At 39.9% G+C, this 18713-nt stretch overlaps 1 protein-coding gene across 4 annotated transcripts in view; it reads left to right on the top strand.

Moving 5' to 3' along the window:
* Positions 1–18713, top strand: part of MCTP1 (multiple C2 and transmembrane domain containing 1) — a 190668-nt gene that overhangs the window by 36377 nt on the left and 135578 nt on the right. For all 4 annotated transcript variants that reach the window (XR_008933284.1, XM_056849242.1, XM_056849244.1 and 1 more), the window contains 3 exons: positions 2390–2560; positions 5441–5571; positions 15909–16095. Coding sequence is in view for 3 of the 4 variants with exons in the window: in XM_056849242.1 (XP_056705220.1) it covers positions 2390–2560; positions 5441–5571; positions 15909–16095 (489 nt within the window). In the remaining variant the exon portion in view is untranslated. The remainder of the gene's footprint in view (positions 1–2389; positions 2561–5440; positions 5572–15908; positions 16096–18713) is intronic.

Consider the following 18713-nt stretch of genomic DNA (forward strand, 5'->3'; position numbering starts at 1 on the left):
TAAATTACAGGCTGGTAGAATATTGCCCAGATCAAGTGTTTCTGGTTTGACTTCGGCATGCATGGTACTCTTTTCTACTTAAAACAACACAGATAAGACACAGAATGTGGGGGCTGTCCTGGATTCAAATTAGTCATTCTGTTATCAATACAGAGCTGAAGTTGCTGGACAGAGCTGGTGGGAGAGTGTTGAAAGAATTGCAATCTAGTAAAATAAAATGTAAGTCCAGTGGCACCTTAAAGACTAGCAACATTCATTCCAGCATGAGCTTTCATGAGTCAGAGTTTACTTCCTCATATGCAATGAAGAGAAAATCATTTTCTTAATATTTATCTGGGAAGTTACAGAAAGGGGAGTGGAGGAAAGGGAAGAGTTGTGGGGGGGCAGAGAGAGGCCTGGGATCATAAATCAGATGTGATGCTTTGTGTGCAACGACTTAATCCATTCCAGTCCCTTACAAAGGAGATGCCCTTTCTTCCCCTCCTTTTTGTAACTTCCATGATTAATCTGAAGAAAATTATTTCCTTTTCATTGTATATGAGGAAGTGAGCTCTGACTCATGAAAGCTCATGCTGGAATAAATGTTCTTAGTCTTTAAGGTGCCGCTGGACTTCTGTTTTGTTTTGCTACAATAAACTAACATGGCTACCCCTCTGGAACTGGCATCCTGTAGCCTCCCTACATGCTATATCATCAAATAATACAAGAGAAGCTCAATTCCTGGGCGGCCGCTCTACCATCCACCCTTACACTACGACATCGGTAAAAGGAAAAATAATCCTTTCTTATAGGTGCTGGATCTGATCTCAAAGTCTAAAATTTTAATCAAAAGCTATGAAGAGATTGCTGGCTTGCTTAATTTAATTATATGTAGCTGACCCAGATAATTTTTATGGAATGGTTATCAATGTTAAATAAACTTATTAAGGAAATTTAAAATTACACCTATTTGTGCACGGTCAGGAGCCTGGATGTGACCTTAAATGCCTCCTTATCGATGGAGGCACAGGTCACAGCCGTGGCCCAGTTGGCTTTTTACCATCTCCGCCGGGTTTGGCAGTTGGTGCCTTACCTCTCCCACCCTGACTTAGCCACAGTGATCCATGCAACCGTCACCTCCAGGCTAGACTACTGCAACTAACTCTATGTAGGGCTGCCCCTGAGACTGACTCGAATACTCCAGCTGGTACAGAATGCCATGGCGAGGCTTCTCACAGGTACCTTACCATGGGCACATATTACTCCAGTGCTCCGTCAGCTGCACTGGCTCCAGCTGGAATACTGGGTCAGGTTCAAGGTGCTGGCTATGACCTTTAAAGCCTTAAATGGTCTGGGACCGTCATATCTACAGGACCGCCTCTCCTGGCATGTTCTCCGGAGAAATTTACATTAATGTAATACCAACTTACTGGTGATCCCTGGCCCAAGGAGTATCTGGCTGGCCTCGACCAGGGCCAGGGTTTTTCCGGCCCCGGTCCCTGCCTGGTGGCATAGCCTCCCTAATGAGATCAGGGCCCTGTGGGAGCTAGTCCGCCGGGCATATGGTTGAGGCCAACAATGGTTCTCATTATAAATACTGGCCTCCCTAATCCTTCCCCCTCCCCTGCTGCTGAGCTCCACCCCCGCTTATACCATCTGGGGGGTCAGATTCATCTACCAGCTGCAGATGGCTGTTTTTTGGGATTTTAGCGCCATCGGGTGGCAGTATTGTCCTATTTATTAGATTGAGCTATTTTAAATTGTATTTTAAAATGTTTTACTGTTTTTATTATATTTTGGATCATGTAAGCTGCTCTGAGCCCGACCTTCGGGTTGAGGAAGGTGGGGTAAAAATGCAATAAAATAAATAAAATATCAGTCCTATGAAATATAGCTTCCAATATTTTAAAGAGGAAAATTGGTTGAAAGTTTAAGTCAAATGGTGTGATGAAACCATATGTGTCTTTCTGTAGTATACAATCATACATTTACGATGTCCAGCATAAGGTGAATATATCATCATGGAATCTTCATCACAAATTAATAATGGATGTCTTTAAAGGATAAAAAATGCAGAATATCAGTGGTATGGTAACCCACTTTGAGAGCAGAAAGTGCATAGGTGTGAGTTTGCAGATGTTGTGTCACTACCGTAAAGATAATAGTGTAACTTAACAATTGGTGCAGATTACAGCCAATGTGCTTCTTTGGCAGGGAAGTCAAGTTCAGTGAGCACTTTAGCTGTTCATTGGTGCAGATTACAACCAATGTTCTTCTTTGGCAGGGAAGTCTGGTTCAGTGAGCACTTTAGCTGTTCATCTGTGTAACTTTTAAAAACAGTCTGCCTGCTTTGGAAACAAATTACAAAACTAATATTTGCTTGTGATGGAGGTTCTTTCTACTCATGAAGTTTCAGACCCAGAGTTTACGTCTGTCGGATCTGCACAGAAAATCTCAGCTATGGAGAGGGATAGTCAGTGTCACTTTGATTGAGGGTCATGAACTCAAGGCGATGGATCCAAATGGACTCAGTGATCCCTATGTGAAATTCCGGCTGGGACATCAGAAGTACAAGAGTAAGGTAACTTTTTTGAACTGCTTCCCCAAGTGCTTTCAATGTACACCTAGCATTTGTGTGATGTTTGGTGGAATTCCCTAGAAAAACAATCTCATGTTCTTCAGACTCCCAAACTGAACTTCAGTCTTAAGGTTCTTTTGCTTTTTTAAAGAGTTTATTTTCATTTTAATAAGATACAAAACAAAACATATAATACATCACAATACAACACCTACAAAACATCTCAAGACTTTACACAAAAGAAGATGAAAAAGAAAAAGACTTAATACTACAACATACCGAGAACTATTTTCTTAGGGTAAACATTACGTTTTGATATTTATGTTATATTCTATCTTATAATAGAAAATCTAAATATAACAACATAGGTCATTTATGCATGGTCACTTTAACCTCCTTTATTCCCCGTTTCAGCCAGGATCAAAGTAACCCAGGTTGGGGAAAACTGTATGCATTGGCTGGAATGATTGGGGACGAAACTGTGTGCTAATGGAGGCATGAATACAGAATACAGAGAATCTGGGGCCAAATTCTTCAGAGGTTGTTTTTGTTTTGCTTTAGTAGAAAAAAAGGAAAAATGTTTGCAGTCTCCCAAGTTCAAATCAAGTCCCACCCCTTTAAATGCTGCTCTGTAATTGGCTGACTTACAGTACTCACCCCGAGAGAAGATTTCCTTCCCCCCAGACCCAACTGCTGCATAAAAAAGCATTTTAAGAACAAAAAACAGAAAAACTGAGCAATCCGAAAAAAGGGGGGGTGGAGAAATCCAAGCCTTGTTTTAAAAAACATTTCTTTTGCTCAGAAAGCGCTCCATAGAGATTCTTCTTCCCACTTGGTGCATTACAGTTCCAAAGCTTTGGCCCAATGTGAGGGCAGATTCTGTTTCTGCACCAAGCTAATCCAACAGCAGGACTCCTCTATTGGTGCCCAGGTAAATTGAGGCGCATGAGAAGGACATCCCAAGCCCTCGATCATTGTGGCAGGTTTTGAGATGTAAAATTTCTGGAAATTCTGAAGCCACGAAAAAAAACAACCATTATTTTCTGGGTTTTTTTTGGGAGGGAGACAGAAATTTTGGGGAAAATTTAAACATATGCAATACTTACTGTCCTATCAAACCTAAACTGATATTACTGCTTTAACAACATCAAACACATCATTTATAACTTTGCAAATACAGTTGCAATATTTGACATATTTATGGAATTTAAAGGTTACAAATGCCTTAGTTTTGTACAAGCAAAATTGCAAATACACCCAGTACCTGAAATTGCAAGCTGACACACCCTGTGCTATCTTAATTTTTGCTAACTGGCTAGAGAGATAAGTTCTCAATGAAACTTTCTGTTTTCCTTTGAGGTTTTGGTGCAGTTTCTGCCCATCTCCTTCTGATCTTTTTTCTTCTTCCTGCAACGTAGGGCAATAAGCTACTTTTTACCCAATCTGTGGGTATGTGTCACAGTGGTTTAAGGGAGAGATGAAAAGGACAACCACAAGTCAGGTCAAAAGGACAACAGAAGGTATGCAACAGCTGAAAAGCAATGAGAGCCCTGAATGCTCCCCTCATGAAGATCATATATCATTCTAGGTGCAGAAATGCATCTTGGATTTAAGAGCTGTATGTGTACAACATTTCACTCATTTGAAAAGAGAAAATATTTTGTAGGATTTTTTTTTACAGGACTTTCAAAAATTTCCAGTTTTTCCATTGGAAAAATTGGAAAAAAAATGCCTTTGGGGGGAAAAACCAGAAAAAAAGGTTTTTTTCTGATTGTTTTCATTTCCCCCCCATAGTCCGTCACATCTCTAGGCAAGTTCATACCCAGAATCTTCTTCTACCACCACAGCCATGATATCACCACATCCTTCCTCTTTAAAACAGGAGGAGTGTAATTTATTCTCTCATATTCTGCTGTCCTTCCCTGTCCTTTGAGCTTCTGCAGTCCCAATTTTGGGTTGTCCTGCATTACTACAAGTTGGTCCTTTCCCATTTTTATCATGATAAGGGATTCTTTACATCCTACATAAAATTCCTTCCCTGTTTATCCCAACACATTTTCTGGTTCCATTTTGAACAGCCCCTCTCCTATTTCCTTGCTCTGAACTAGCCACATGGGAGGAACGTGACTGGGAATAACTTGGAATTGGAATTTTAACTAAAGCAATGCAATTACATAAAAGGAGTGGTTTATTATTGCAGTTTCTCTCTATCTTATACTTGTGTCTTGAAGTCCCTGCTATACTCTGTATCTTGGTTAGGGCAATAAAATTACTTGCTGGTTGAGTGCTTGTCTCCCTTCTAGTTTTCTCTGCTCACAGATGTAATGTGCCAAACTGGGAGTCATATATACATCGGGTTAAAATATCCCTTTTGCCCTGGAACGGATGGGCATAATACAGGGACTGATTTGGATAACAATCAGTTATTTTTGCAAGGAAACATTACACTTTGAGAAACAAGCTAGGGAACTCAGTAAACCCATTTTCTTTCCTCTGCAAGTGATAAAAAGCAGACAAAGATTTGTAACTGATTGCATGCTGTAGCTGAACATTTCATTCTATTTACCAATTTCGCATGGCTTGGTTTTAACTTTCACTCTGGATGCAATTTTTCTTCTAGAGAACGTTAATTTTATTTATAAGAAATTCATTTCTAGGAAATTCTGTAAATTCCTATAATAGTTGGCATTGATATACCCAAAAGATCACCTCTGATTCACATTGAGTTTACTTTTATTTCCTAAATAAATATTTGGAAGTATCTTCAGAAGCTTTTTATAGGTGGCAGAATACTTTCTTAGCTGCCTGGAGTCAGGCACATATTCTGTTGGTTCAAGAGAAATGTGGATGTACAATAAGACAAGCTTTCTTTGCATTTTTCAGATTGTGCCAAAAACTTTGAATCCTCAATGGAGGGAACAGTTTGACTTCCATCTGTATGAGGAACACGGTGGAATTATTGATATTACTGTGTGGGACAAAGATGCTGGCAAAAAGGATGATTTTATTGGCAGGTTTGTGTAACGAGTGTATGCTTATGTTCTGGGAATGAGATCTGATTAAGAAGGACACTGCTCAATAAGTACTTGCTATAAAAAAAAGAGAAAGAAATACGGAAATACCCTGTTCCTGACTTTTTTCAGTTTTACATGGATAAATGATTTTCTTGACCAGGAGGTGGCAGATCATACTAACTGAAAGATGCCCATTTTCCGAGGGGAAAAATATGTTACAAAATCAAGATGGAAAAAGTTTCATTGACAACATTTGAGGTGAAGATTAACAAATCATCAGCTGGCTGTTGTAATAAACCATTTTTTAAACAATTTTGAATATGTGGCTGAGATTGTTCTTCATATTAGTATAACACATTGTCTTGGCAATGAGAATTGTGTGAATGAGCACATATCAAGAGAATGAATCTTCAGGACCATTTTTAAGAGTTGAGAAAGGTATATCAATCAGTGTCTCAGATCTCCAAAGTACTTTAATTGTGTTCGAAATGAATGGGCTTAGATTGGAATAACTCTCTTTGGGATTGCACTGGTAGTCATTTCTGTTTGAATAAGCTGACATAAATTTTTGAAAGAACTATAACTCATAATAGTGTATGTACTTGGCTCAGATTATTGCAGAATGAGCTTTGATGAATCAGAGCTCACGTCATCAGTTGCACATAGTGTACAACCATAGGAGAGAGATTTATACTCAAAGTTCCAAGCAACAGAAAGAGGGGAGTGGGGAGACTTTTCAAGTTCCTATTCTTCCCTGGTAGAGAGAGAGTGTTAAATCTCATAATGAATCCTAATTCAGCACTGTTGCATTGGATTATCCCTTTGAAGTACTTCTGTAATAGAACAGTAAGCTAAAGATAAATGGAAAGGATCCTACACTTATCATACTACTGAGCAAAATTTGTTGGTTTATTTATTTAAATATTTATACCCCACCTTTCCTTTCGGCTCAAGTTTGAAACCTTCCTCTAACTTAACTGACTCTTCTATTGGAGGTAGAGCCACTTATGTGGGTGGAAGTCTCCTTAAACTGGAGGGAGGCTATGTGGAAGATAGTTGGATCCACCCTAGCGCTATGTGCTGAAAGATTAAAATGTTCCCCTACTGGTTTCTGGATGTTTGTGATTGTTAATGTCAGATTTGTGTCCATTTTTTGTGCAGGGACTATACTGAAAAGAACAAAAGGGCATGACTGAAAATTGATGGAATATATGAATAAGGAATTAGGTTTTGTCATACACTACAGGTGCCAATAGCTCAACATTACCCACTTTTTAATGACGTTAATCTAATTCCGGATATCATGTCTCACACTGCACCTTTCTTGATTAGATTTGTTTCTATATTTATCCCGCTCTGTCCATTATCTGCAGCTGGAGTAGTCCTCACTCAGTTTGAACAGATTACATTCTCCTTGGTTCCTTTTTTCTCATTGTCCTCTTTTTGTAATGCCTTCCCACTCATACCTTTCTGTTGCTAGTAACTTTGAGAATAAATATATCTCCTATGGATGTACACTTTATGTGTCAGATGAAGTGAGCTCAACTCATGAAAGCTCATGCTGGGATAAATTTTGAGTGTCTATAAGGTTCTGCTAAACTTCTGTATAATTTTGCTGCAAAAGACTAACACAGCTACCCCTCTGGATGTATTGTGTAGGCATTGACTACTGAAAGCTTGTTGTGTTATGAGTATTATTTTGATAACACAGTGAAAAAGTCTAAGCATTGCTGAATATCAGCTTTTATAAATATATTTGCTTCACTTTTCTCCCCAGTAGGGCCCCAAAGTAGCTTACAAAATTATCCTTTTTTCCACATTATCCTCACAATTGATATTGATTTTAAATTTTGGTTATTTTGATTATTTTGAAGCAACAACTTGAAGTTAGAATCAGTTAAGAAGATGGAATTTTCCTGTAGGGTATCCAGTCTTAACTGCCAGGATTTGAAGCACCATCTTTCAAAGTAAATTTTTTTGGGGGGGGGGATTTTTATGTGTCCTGTCGCTTCTTTGCAGTGAGAAATTTTGTGTAGCAAATATGGTACTTTTTAACTGTTCATTTTGCATGGAAGAACAGTTTACATTCACTGATTGTCCTCTTCTGCTGAGTGTGCAGCTGCAGGAAATTCACACGTGCAGCAGTGAAGGAGGAAGGGGGCACACCTTCCGGCCAGTCAGATCAGCTGAATCAACTCTAGCAATCAATGGGGTGACAGATGTGGCAGACAGATCATACTCACTTCCAAAGGATTGTATAAGGATTTGTGTCTGAGACAAAATTACTCTGTTACTGGTTTCTTGGCTCAGTGCTGGGGTCCCAAAGTGGGATTTCCTTCATCCATTTCTCTCACAGCCTGGTGTCTGCTAGTCCTGTTATTATTCTTTGGCCATTAACACATGGCCGTGTTGTTGCTCTATTCTCCCGGGAATGTAGCGAATCGGTGAGGTCGAAACGCACGTGCTTTGCCCACACACGTGTTCAACCCTCCCCCTTTCGCTACATCCCCAGGTTTTCCTGTTCCTCTGTTGTCACGACCTAAATGGAAGGCGAGCAACAGAGGAAGGAGTTCGCCCATGCGTTCTTGGCACCCAGGTTGACTTCCCGCCAGGAGACTTCCAGGCCCCAACAGCAGCAGCGGCGGCTCCTTGCCCCCACCACCTCCTGTGCCTCTCTCTCCTCCTCTCCTCCCACCCTCATGCCCTCCTCCTCCTCCTCTCACCAGCACCTGCTGTGGTTTCAGCTTGCAGCCGGGATCGCCACAGTTGGCACAGTGATGGTGGCTCCTTCCAGCGCCAATGCCACGCACTTCAGCCCCCGCTGTCTCCACCTGGCAAATGCAACCCCGTATGTTTTGGCTAGAAGCGCACAGCATTGGCCCCGGAAGGAGCAGCTGCTGCTTCGCTGACTGTGGGGATCTCAGCTGCAGGCTGATGTAAGGCTGCGGGCTGAAACCACGGCTGTTGCTGGGGTGCTGGGGGGGGGGAGGTGTAGGGGGGCAGGGGGAGAGGGGAGAGAGAGGTGCGGGTCCGGGGTTGAGGTGGGGAAAAGGAGCTGCCATTGCCGCTGCTGCTGCTGTTGGGGGAGAGAGGCACAGGTGGGGGAGAAAGGAGCGGGGGGAAACTGCTGTTGTTGCTGCTGCTGCTGCCGCCGTCAGGGGGGAGAGAGGCACGGGTGGGGGGGAAGGAGCTGCTGCTGCCCCTCATTCATTTGTTTATCCTTGTCCCCTGTCCCCATGCGTTCAATTTTTTGAATGCGAGATTCAAAGGCATAGGATAGGACAGGGACAAACAAATGTGAAGGCAGCCATGCATTAATTGCCTTTGTACAATCTGCCATGCAGCTCTTCCCTGGCCATGTTTCACCTAGGAGGACGAAAAGAGAACCCCCTGCCCATATTTCCTAAGCAACCACCATTTATGGACATTACAGGAGGAGAGCAGCAGAGTATTGTTTGCCAGTGACTGCCACAGTACTTCAAGAAAGTGTGAATATCAACTTGACTATAAAGAAATGGACTGTGTTATAAAATCACAATATCAAGTAAAATCCACAAAATATTCATTGGAAGATTAAAATATAAAATAGCACAGTCATTTCAACAATATAGAACAGTCGTCTATGTCAAAGGCAGCCTTGGGTCCAAGGAGATAACGTTTGACATACAATTGTTTTATTGGAAGAGGGTTTTTTCAACAGAAGTCAAATTATTGCTTCCTTTAGTCATGTTCCTTGTTCTCATGTATTTCAATTATTGTTATATTATTTTGTCTAAAAGCCTATGTGCTATGTAGACATTCTAGAATAAATGAATGAAAGCTTCCTTCAGATACCCCCCCAACTTATTGTAAAAAAAGTTACTGTAAAAAATACCCCTTGATCCTCTTGAAGCTTTTTGTCAATTTCCTTTTAACTGCTACCTTTATATCATGCTCAGAGAAGGCAGTGTGATGGGGAGGAACCATTCTCATTTTCATTTTATTGCATTAGCTCAAAGCCATTGCAAAACAGCAGGAAAAAAATCACAATATCAAGTAAAATCCACAAAATATCCATTGGAAGATTAAAATACATGATTAGCATTTAAAATATAAACCTTAATAGCTAAAAGAAACAGAATTAACATAACTTCCTATTCCTATAGTAATGAAGAATGATCCAGCATAAAGCTCATAAGCTATTCAATGACCAGACTTGCCTCAGAGGATTTTGACTGTATCTTTATAACCAGGGCCACAAACTTTGTTAATTGTAGTGCAACCCGTTTATCTCCATCTGCAAGTAATATCACTAGTTTGTTCCTTTCCAACCTCCCTGAGCATCATGATAAAATATTCCCAAGACATCTTTTATGGTCTACTGCAAATCTTGGGCTCCAAAGAATCATATGAACCAGGTCCTCAATGGACCTATGGTCACAAGAGCAGACCCATTCATTATATGGGGTCCTATTATAGTTACCTCTTAACATTGCCAGTTGTAAAGTATCCAGACATGCCTTAGAAAAGGCCTTTCTATGCTCAAAATTTGATGAATCAGTTAAATAGGCTAGGAGGGTTAAAGGGGGCGGGAGAGTGCTTATAAAGAGAGGCAGTTCTCAGAGTACCTAATAATCCAGTATCTACTTGGACATCTTTGTTTCATTGTTTAGCTATAGAGAAACCAAGCCTCCTTAGATATTCCTCTGAGAATCCAAGTTTGGTCACCACATTCACTATATGACCTCACCATGAGTTAGCTTTCATCTCATCATACGCTAAGGTTAAGAAGTTCAGACAAAAGAGAATTTTCAACCAAAAATTAATAGTAATTTTATGTCCAATATTGGGGGCACCAAATCCACCTCTTGTCATAGAATCTGAGGGTGCCAAACACTGTCTTTTCAAGGTTCAAATTTATGCTGAATAACCTCTAGTGGCTGTAAATTTCCAGATACCCAAAATTGGGGCTCCATACACCAACCAAGGAAGTACATTTGTTCTATAAATTTCCAATATTGGGGGCACCAAATCTTCCTCTTGTTCTGTAGAATCTAAGGATGCCAAACATTGCCTTTTCAAGATGCCGCCTGGCATACTCAATATGAGCTGGCCAAGAGCTGCCATTATGAAATACTACCCATAGATACTTAAAAGTATCTTGAAATACTACCCATAGATACTTAAAAGAATTCACTTCTCTAGTAGATTCCCACCCATTATTCACATATGGAGATGGGTCCTTCTACTGAAAACCATGATCTTTGTTTTATAATAGCTCGCATTTAGTCAATTACGTCTACAGTAAAGACTAAACTGTTTTGGCAACCATCTGAGGCCAACTTACATTTGAGATATAAGTAGAATATTATCAGCATAAAGGAGTACTGAAATGGCCTTCCCACCAAGCCTGACTGGGAAAACACCTGACAGACGTTAAACAATATCAGAGAACCATGGAATCATAGAGTTGGAAGGGACCACCAGGGTCATCTAGTCCAACCCCCTGCACAATGCAGGAAATTCACAACTACCTTCCCCCACACCCCCAGTGACCCCTACTCCATGTCCAGAAGATGGCCAGGATCTCTCTCATGATTTGCCTAAGGTCATAGAATCAGCTTTGCTGACAGATGGCCAGGGAAGGAGAGCTTACCCGAGAAAGCCTGTTCCACTGAGGAACCGCTCTAACTGTTAGAAGATTCTTCCTGATATCTAGATGGAAACTCTTTTGATTTACTTTCAACCCATTGGTTCTGGTCCTACCTTCTGGGGCAACAGAAAACAACTCGGCACCATCCTTTATATGACAACCCTTCAAGTACTTGAAGATGGTTATCATATCACCTCTCAGTCTTCTCCTCTTCAGGCTAAACATACCCAGCTCCTTCAACCCCTGCACAGAGTGTGTGTGTGTGTTTGTGTGTGTGTGTGTAACAGATTTTTCGTGGCTTGTGCAGAATTTTCCTGAACTACAAATATATCTTGCATTTTCCCCATTGTGGCAGGGTAATCGGTCTTCAGCTTTTAGAAAACATCAAAAAAGGGAGGCATGCATATTCATAGTCATCATGGATTTCTTAGTTTGATGCCAGTTTTTATACTGCAGCCTAGCAACTGGGATAATGTATTTTTGGGCAACAACTTTATTTCTAAGTCCAACTCAAAAGGTAGTTATTGAGAGGGAAAAGTTTAATTTGACCTGTAGTAAATACAGCCAGCTAATTTTATTATGCTAAGGCTTAAGTAAAAATTTTAGATAATGGTGAAATTATTTTAATCTCAGTGCAAGAGGTCACTTACATTTCTTAAGGGAATCCTGATTGCGCTCCTGTGCATTAAAAATGTAACAATCATGGGTATTTAATAGCTGATTATTGTAAAAGGTGGCAATCTGGCCAAATTGGCTGCTGACAGCTGCAATATATTTCCAGGAATGAGTGCTGTCAGTGGACAAGTTGTTTCTTAAACATATAGGATAAGTATTTCCCATATGCAATTTTATTCAGTCGGAGAAGGATTTATAGTGTAGTTTATTAGTATGAAATCATGCATGTTTATCTTCAAACTGACATTGATTTTTGCTCATATTTTTATGCCATGGGATTACCGCTGACTGATTTATTTTCATCTTCCTCTGTGAGTCAGCATAATCCCTCCCTATAGATGGAAGAGAATGAGGGAATTTGACAGTGTCACATTTATTTGAAGGGGGGGAGTCCATGCCACTATCAAATTCAGCTTATGTACAAGTATAGTTGTACACGAAAAAGGGTTTACATCATGTTTTTAACCTATTATAAAGGATGTGAAATCCTATGCAAAGATTTTTGTTCATTTAGGTTTTTATCCTCACCTTTCTCCAAGGAGCTCAGAGCTGTGTACCTCATCTTCTCTCTTTTATCCCAACAACCCTGTGACATACGTTATGCTGAAAGAGAATGACTGCCTTAAAGTTACCCACTGAGTTTCCTGGCAGAAGTAGAGATAATCTGGGTCTTCCAGATCATGATGCAACATTTTAACCATTCACTTGGATATGGTTGCTGTAATCACTTTCTGTTTTCACACACACACAAATATCGGCACATACAGTAGGTTATGTTCTTGCCATATAACAATGTCCAGAGCAACTAACATTGTTAGAGTATTGAGGAATTATACAACTTTAAGGTTGACAGTAAAGAAATTCAGATTGTTAAAGATTTTCTGTTCCTTGGCTCAATTGTCAACCAAAAGGAAGACAAAAATTGTCAACCAAGAAGTCAGAAGGAGATTGAGACTGGGAAGGGCAGCCATGAAGGAACTAGAATAGATTCTTAAGTGTAATGGTGTATCTCTGGCTACCAAGATCAAGATAATTCATACTATAGTATTCCCCATTACTGTGTGTGGGTGTGAAACTTGGACAGTGAAGAAAGCTGTCAGGAAGAAAGTTGATTCATTTGAAAGGTAGTGTTGGAGGAGAGTTTTATGGATACCATAGCCCACCAAAAAGATAAGTAAATGGGTTCTACATCAAATCAAGCCTGAACTCTTTCTAGAAGCTAAAATGACCAAACTGAGGCTATCGTATTTTGGTCACATTGTGAGAAGACAAGAGTCTAACAACATTGTTAGCATATGCATGAACAGATGAAGAAATATGGCTGATTTATGTGAATCGGTAATCATGGGAAACAGAGTCTGAAAAGGTGTCTTTGGACATTGCTTCACTAGTGTTGCCCACCATACAACTTGTGTGACAACACAGCTGTACCACCTGTGGCCCACTGAGTTGCTCTTGCTGAGGGAGGACAGTATATAAGATATATAAGCAAGGTAAAGTATCATGGTTGACTACATATATGTGTTCCTCAGAGGCACATGTATCTCTTACCACCTCGTGGTTTCTTTGCAATTATAGTTCCTAAGGAAAGGCAGGTCTCTGTGTTAGGAATGCAGGTCAAAAGCACACATCCCTGATGCTTAAAAAGACAGGGGCAATTATTTCACTGTGTAAGTAGCACTACTGTTATTGTGGGAGAAAAGGGGAAATTGCAGCTAACACCTTTAAAGGATACTTTAAAAATGCATCTTTAGTTGTATTGAAGAATAGGAATTTCTACAGGGTTGGGCAGATGGTCTGTTCCTTCTTGCCACGTATGTGCTAATAAGTCTCATTATATGACGTGTGAGACCCATCAAGGCCAGCCAAATGTAGTAATCAGGCAGTGGTAGTGGGTGTTTCTTGGCAAATGCAGCATTGTCATCTGCAATAAAATTAAACTGCTAAAGTGGAAGTAGAAGCTGCTGGTCAAACACTGCATTTTAAGCCACTCCACAGAATAAGGCTGATTGAGGTACTCTGCTGCCATGGTCAGCACCCTGAGATGCAGAACTGAAATGCAGCCCTCCAGCACCCAAATAAAAACTTAGAGAAGAAGAAAAGTTGGCTTTTATATGCCGACTTTCTCTACCACTTAAGGGAGACTCAAATGGCTTACAATCACCTTCCCTTCCCCTCCCCGCAACAGCCACCCTGTGAGGTAGGTGGGGCTGAAAGAGCTCTAAGAGAGCTGTGACTAGCCCAAGCTAGCTTCATATGTAGGAGTGCATACCCAGCTAGCTTCATATGTAGGAGTGGGGAAGCCAACCCAGTTTACCAAATTAGCATCCGCCACTAATGTGTAGGAGTAGGGAAACAAATCCGGTTCACCAGATTAGCATCCGCTGCTCATGTGGAGGAGTGAGTCCACCACCCCAAACCACCGCCCTTAACCACTACACCATGCTGGAAGAGCAGTTTTACATACAGTCCTGGCATGTATGTTCTTTCTGCGGAATGCAGAGGTACATATTGATTACACATCCTCCCAAAATTTTGATGTGAAAACAATTCTGTGTGCATTGATGTGTGTCCATAGCCCCTGCTTTGGCAATCTATCCCTCCCCATTAAATGGGGTGGTTTGCCATTGCCTTCCACAGTTGACTACACTTTATCCCCAGCAAGCTGGGTACTCATTTTAATGACTTCAGAAGGATGGAAGGCTGAATAAACCTTGAGCCAGCTACCTGAAACTGACTTCTGTCAGGATTGAACTCAGTTCATAAGCAGAGCTTTTGACTGCAGTACTGCATCTTATCAATCTGTGCTACAGGGCTCCTTGCATTACCAATTTTATATTACAAACCTCCACATTCACTTGAATGTTCTGTATGCTGTGGAACAACAGACCTATGATAACCCTGAAATGGAACATCTCAGAATACTTGAAAATGGTTACAGTCTTTAGTTCAGTAATTTTTATTCAGCCTGAGACGTGGAACATGTTTCCTGAAAGCTATTCTTGAATTTTAGTAGAACTAAAGTAGATAACGTTTATTGCACAGATTACAACAATGACAAAAGGTGATTGTTAGATAGTTATCATGAGCACTGAATTTTCATAGGCATCATGTCCCTGTAATATGATGACGTTGGTCAACACAATTGAAGCAAGCTTTGTTTTCTAACTATTCAATGCAGCAATGCAGCTCTATTGAAATATATCCAGTGGTAGTTCAGGTATACTGGTGCATTCAACTGCAATTCTGAAAAAATAGAGATTACTTTGGATTGTATTTGGATTATATATTAGACTATTAATCCCTTTCTCTTTATCAGCATTTAAAAGAGTTTAAATTAAACATCATTCAGCTTAGTGATACAACATTTTAGCTGTAGTAAGAATAGAAATTTCTGCTCAGCCTCATGTTGCTAGCAGTGGATTGTCCTTTCAGGATTTTGCGCTGCTTTTCTGTAGGTACAGGGTTTCCCCACCACCACCTGTGCCTAGTAGTGCTAGTTTACTAACAAGATGAGCCTATCTTGCTTTGGCTAGCATGTTTCCTTTCTCCTCCTCTTCACACACAAGTAGTCTCAGATAACTATATTATCGCCCATGTCTCAATTTGCCTTTGTCCCTACTCTTAAAAAAAAAGAAAAACTGTAGCCATTGTTGGTAGTCAGAAGCATAATCTTGGCTATCAGGTAGAAACAGCCTTGTCTTCATGTTATTGTTAAAAAAAAAGTTAACTCTTCAAGGAGATTGAAAAAGAACTACAGCAAAACCTTGCTTAAGAAGTCTTAGTGAAATATACTTAGTTGACATGAGAGAAGTGCAAAAACATTTCATATAGATATAATTTCTAATAGCCATGCTACATTTCTGAGATGTGGTGTGCAGAATGGCAAAAGAGAGCTGAATCTGAAGATACTGGTTTCCAAAGGCCTTTTTCGTTTATTTATATTTTACATAGTTGGAGGCATGACATTCCACATTGTTCTTGTTCTTGCGAAGAAAAACTCATGCTAATCAAAAGTGCTTGTTCCTAGGTGCCAGATTGACCTTTCGACCCTGAGTAAAGAACAAACTCATAAACTGGAGCTGCCTCTAGAGGAAGGGGAAGGCTTTCTGGTACTGCTGGTCACCTTGACAGCCTCGGCTACAGTCAGCATCTCTGACCTCTCCGTCAATGCCTTGGAGGACCAGAAGGAACAGGAAGAAATACTAAGGAAATATGTACGTAGTGGGCTTATATGATATGATAAATAGAAAACAAGTAAACCAGAAAATATATTCAGAGGCCAATGGAGAACTTAATGTTAACTTATTAGTACTAGAAGCCATTCCAGTTATTAACTCCAGAATAAGTTGATTTAGTATTACAGCCTTATATATAGGAGATTGTTACCTATATCTAAAGGCCAGGTGCTGTTACAGGCATTGGGCTAAAGATTATTGTCTTATTAGTCCTTTCCAATAGCTTTTTGTTGCTCATTAAGTTTCAGTTTCGGTCACATTGATTTTACTTGATTCCTGTTTTCAAATGGAAACCGTATTTAATGCCATAATTAGCAGCTTTTCATTTGTGAACCTTTCCAGTAGTATTTATATCAAGTAGCCAAAGGATTCAGCGGTATGTTACACCAACTTTGTCATGCTGTTCAGCATACTGAGACTTTTTTCCTCCCTAGTTCCCCGGGAATAGAGGCGAGACTTGTTCCAATGGAATAGTGCTACTAAGTGTAAATGTTTCCAGGTTGAATGTTTTGAAAACAAATTACTATCTCCCCAGCATCCTCATATTAAGTATGCTACTGTGTAGTATTAGTAAAGCAACAGTAAGGGGAGCTCTTACTCCAGGCTGTATTAATCCTGAAGTCACCCAAACTGACTCACTACACACAAAGAATAAAGAAAAGCTATTTCCACCTAAAATTACAAAGCTTTTATTGTACAGTGCTGCCAGGTGTTTAGAAGGCTTCTCTAGACACTCTGCCATTAAACCAAGCACTGACTAACAAAGGGCTGTTTAATTTTTTTTTATTTTAAAATATTCCTATTCCCTGGCTGACATCCTTTCAATAACTGAATTTAATAAAGATGTACCTTATCAGGCTCTGCAGATAACATGAAGTGCTAGTACTAATGCTGTACAATATTCTTCAAACAGATTAGCAGGATGTGCGCTTCAGCAAATTTATTCTAGCTATCTCCACTGAATCAGCTGTCTGCTGGTGCTTGTACAAATCATACACCAATGGTGTTATCATAAACATAGTTTAATAGAGGTGACTTAGCACGGCTAAACATTATATTTCCTAAACCAACTGAGAGCTAAGATACCATGTACCATGTCTAAAAACTAATAATTACAAGTATTATTTTCAGATTTTGGTATCAACCAAGGCAGTCTGCTGTGTCAGACTAGATCTTAGTAGATATAATGCATTTCTGATGGATTAATTGTAGAGATATGCATTTTGATACCAAGAAGAGCATATCCTATTTTTTCTGAATGATCGGTTTAATGTGAAGCAAGTAATACTGGCTGTTCTGATCATTTTTATGAATTTAGAGTATTGCTGTCCACAACTTGTTTGAACCATGTGCCTTTTCTCCCCAAAAGTGATGCTATTATTATAGGCCACATTGCTCCAGAAAACAGGAGAGTGCATTAAAAAAAGAAAGAAAAAAAGTCTGGCATCTGAGGAAATGATAGCATTTATCAGTATGGTTATTTCAGATGTTGCAGTGCTTGCCTACAGACTAAATTACTTTATTCACAACATGACCCATACATAGCAGTAGAAAGAGAAGACAAAGAACTCGAACACAATATTTGTGAAACATTTGTAATTTCTATATATTACCACTTGTTTTCTTTGCAGTATTTGTGCTGCTGTCCTTGCTAGAACTTACAGTAAACTAATATTGTGCAGCTAGCAAGATACATTATATCATTCATCAGCTTTATTGTATAAAATTTTATTTTTAAGCTTTCCTCTATAGTCTAATCCATTTAAAATATGTATTTTACACCTCTTCTTGAGACAGAAAACAGTAAATGAGAGCTGACCCTGCCATCAGATCAAATAGCCCTGGAAAATGACTCTATTACTGTCATTTAACCATTTGTAGTTGAATATCAGAACCCTACAAATTAAACAGGCATTACCATTTGAACCATTATTTTATCACTATAGTATGTACAGATTAATTCCTTTTGGGGTGGGGGGCAGGAAGGCCATAATGGGTAGCAGACCAAGAGAGAGATTGTATGACCTTTTCAGAACGGGTATGCTGAACCTGTGCTCCCCCTTGTCACAGTTTAAAAACCAGAGAAGCTAGTTTAGTGAAGAAGTTGTTAGCATTCCATTTTTATTATGACATTTCACAGTCATCCGATTTAATGTCCCTTGACCGGATTGTCCACCGTGAGACGATGGGCTTGAAATGTTATTTAGAGCATTGATAAAAGGTGAGCAGTTCTAAGATGACAGCGAGTCATAAGGCTGGTGGTGTGACATTAATTTTCTCCATAACAGAGATGGAATAAGACGTCATGGTGACAAGCTGTCAATCAGTACTGGCCCCTCAGTGTATCTCAATGCCATAGGATGGGGTATTGGTTCTCCCATAATAGAGCTGAACTGAGATGCTCTCCCTGACAGCTGCTGCAGCCATACAGAAAATATATTATACAGCCTTTCATTAAAAAAATAAAGAGGACTCATCTCCAGAGCATTTCAATCTTTTCCCATCTATTGAGGGCTGAAAGGATTCACAGCAAATCATAGATTTCTCTGCTATGGAAATTTCAGGCCTCAGATACCATCCGGGTTTTGAGGCCTTCA

This window comes from Euleptes europaea, chromosome 4 (genome assembly GCF_029931775.1).
Source record: "Euleptes europaea isolate rEulEur1 chromosome 4, rEulEur1.hap1, whole genome shotgun sequence".
In the NCBI taxonomy this organism is placed as follows: Eukaryota; Metazoa; Chordata; class Lepidosauria; order Squamata; family Sphaerodactylidae; genus Euleptes; species Euleptes europaea.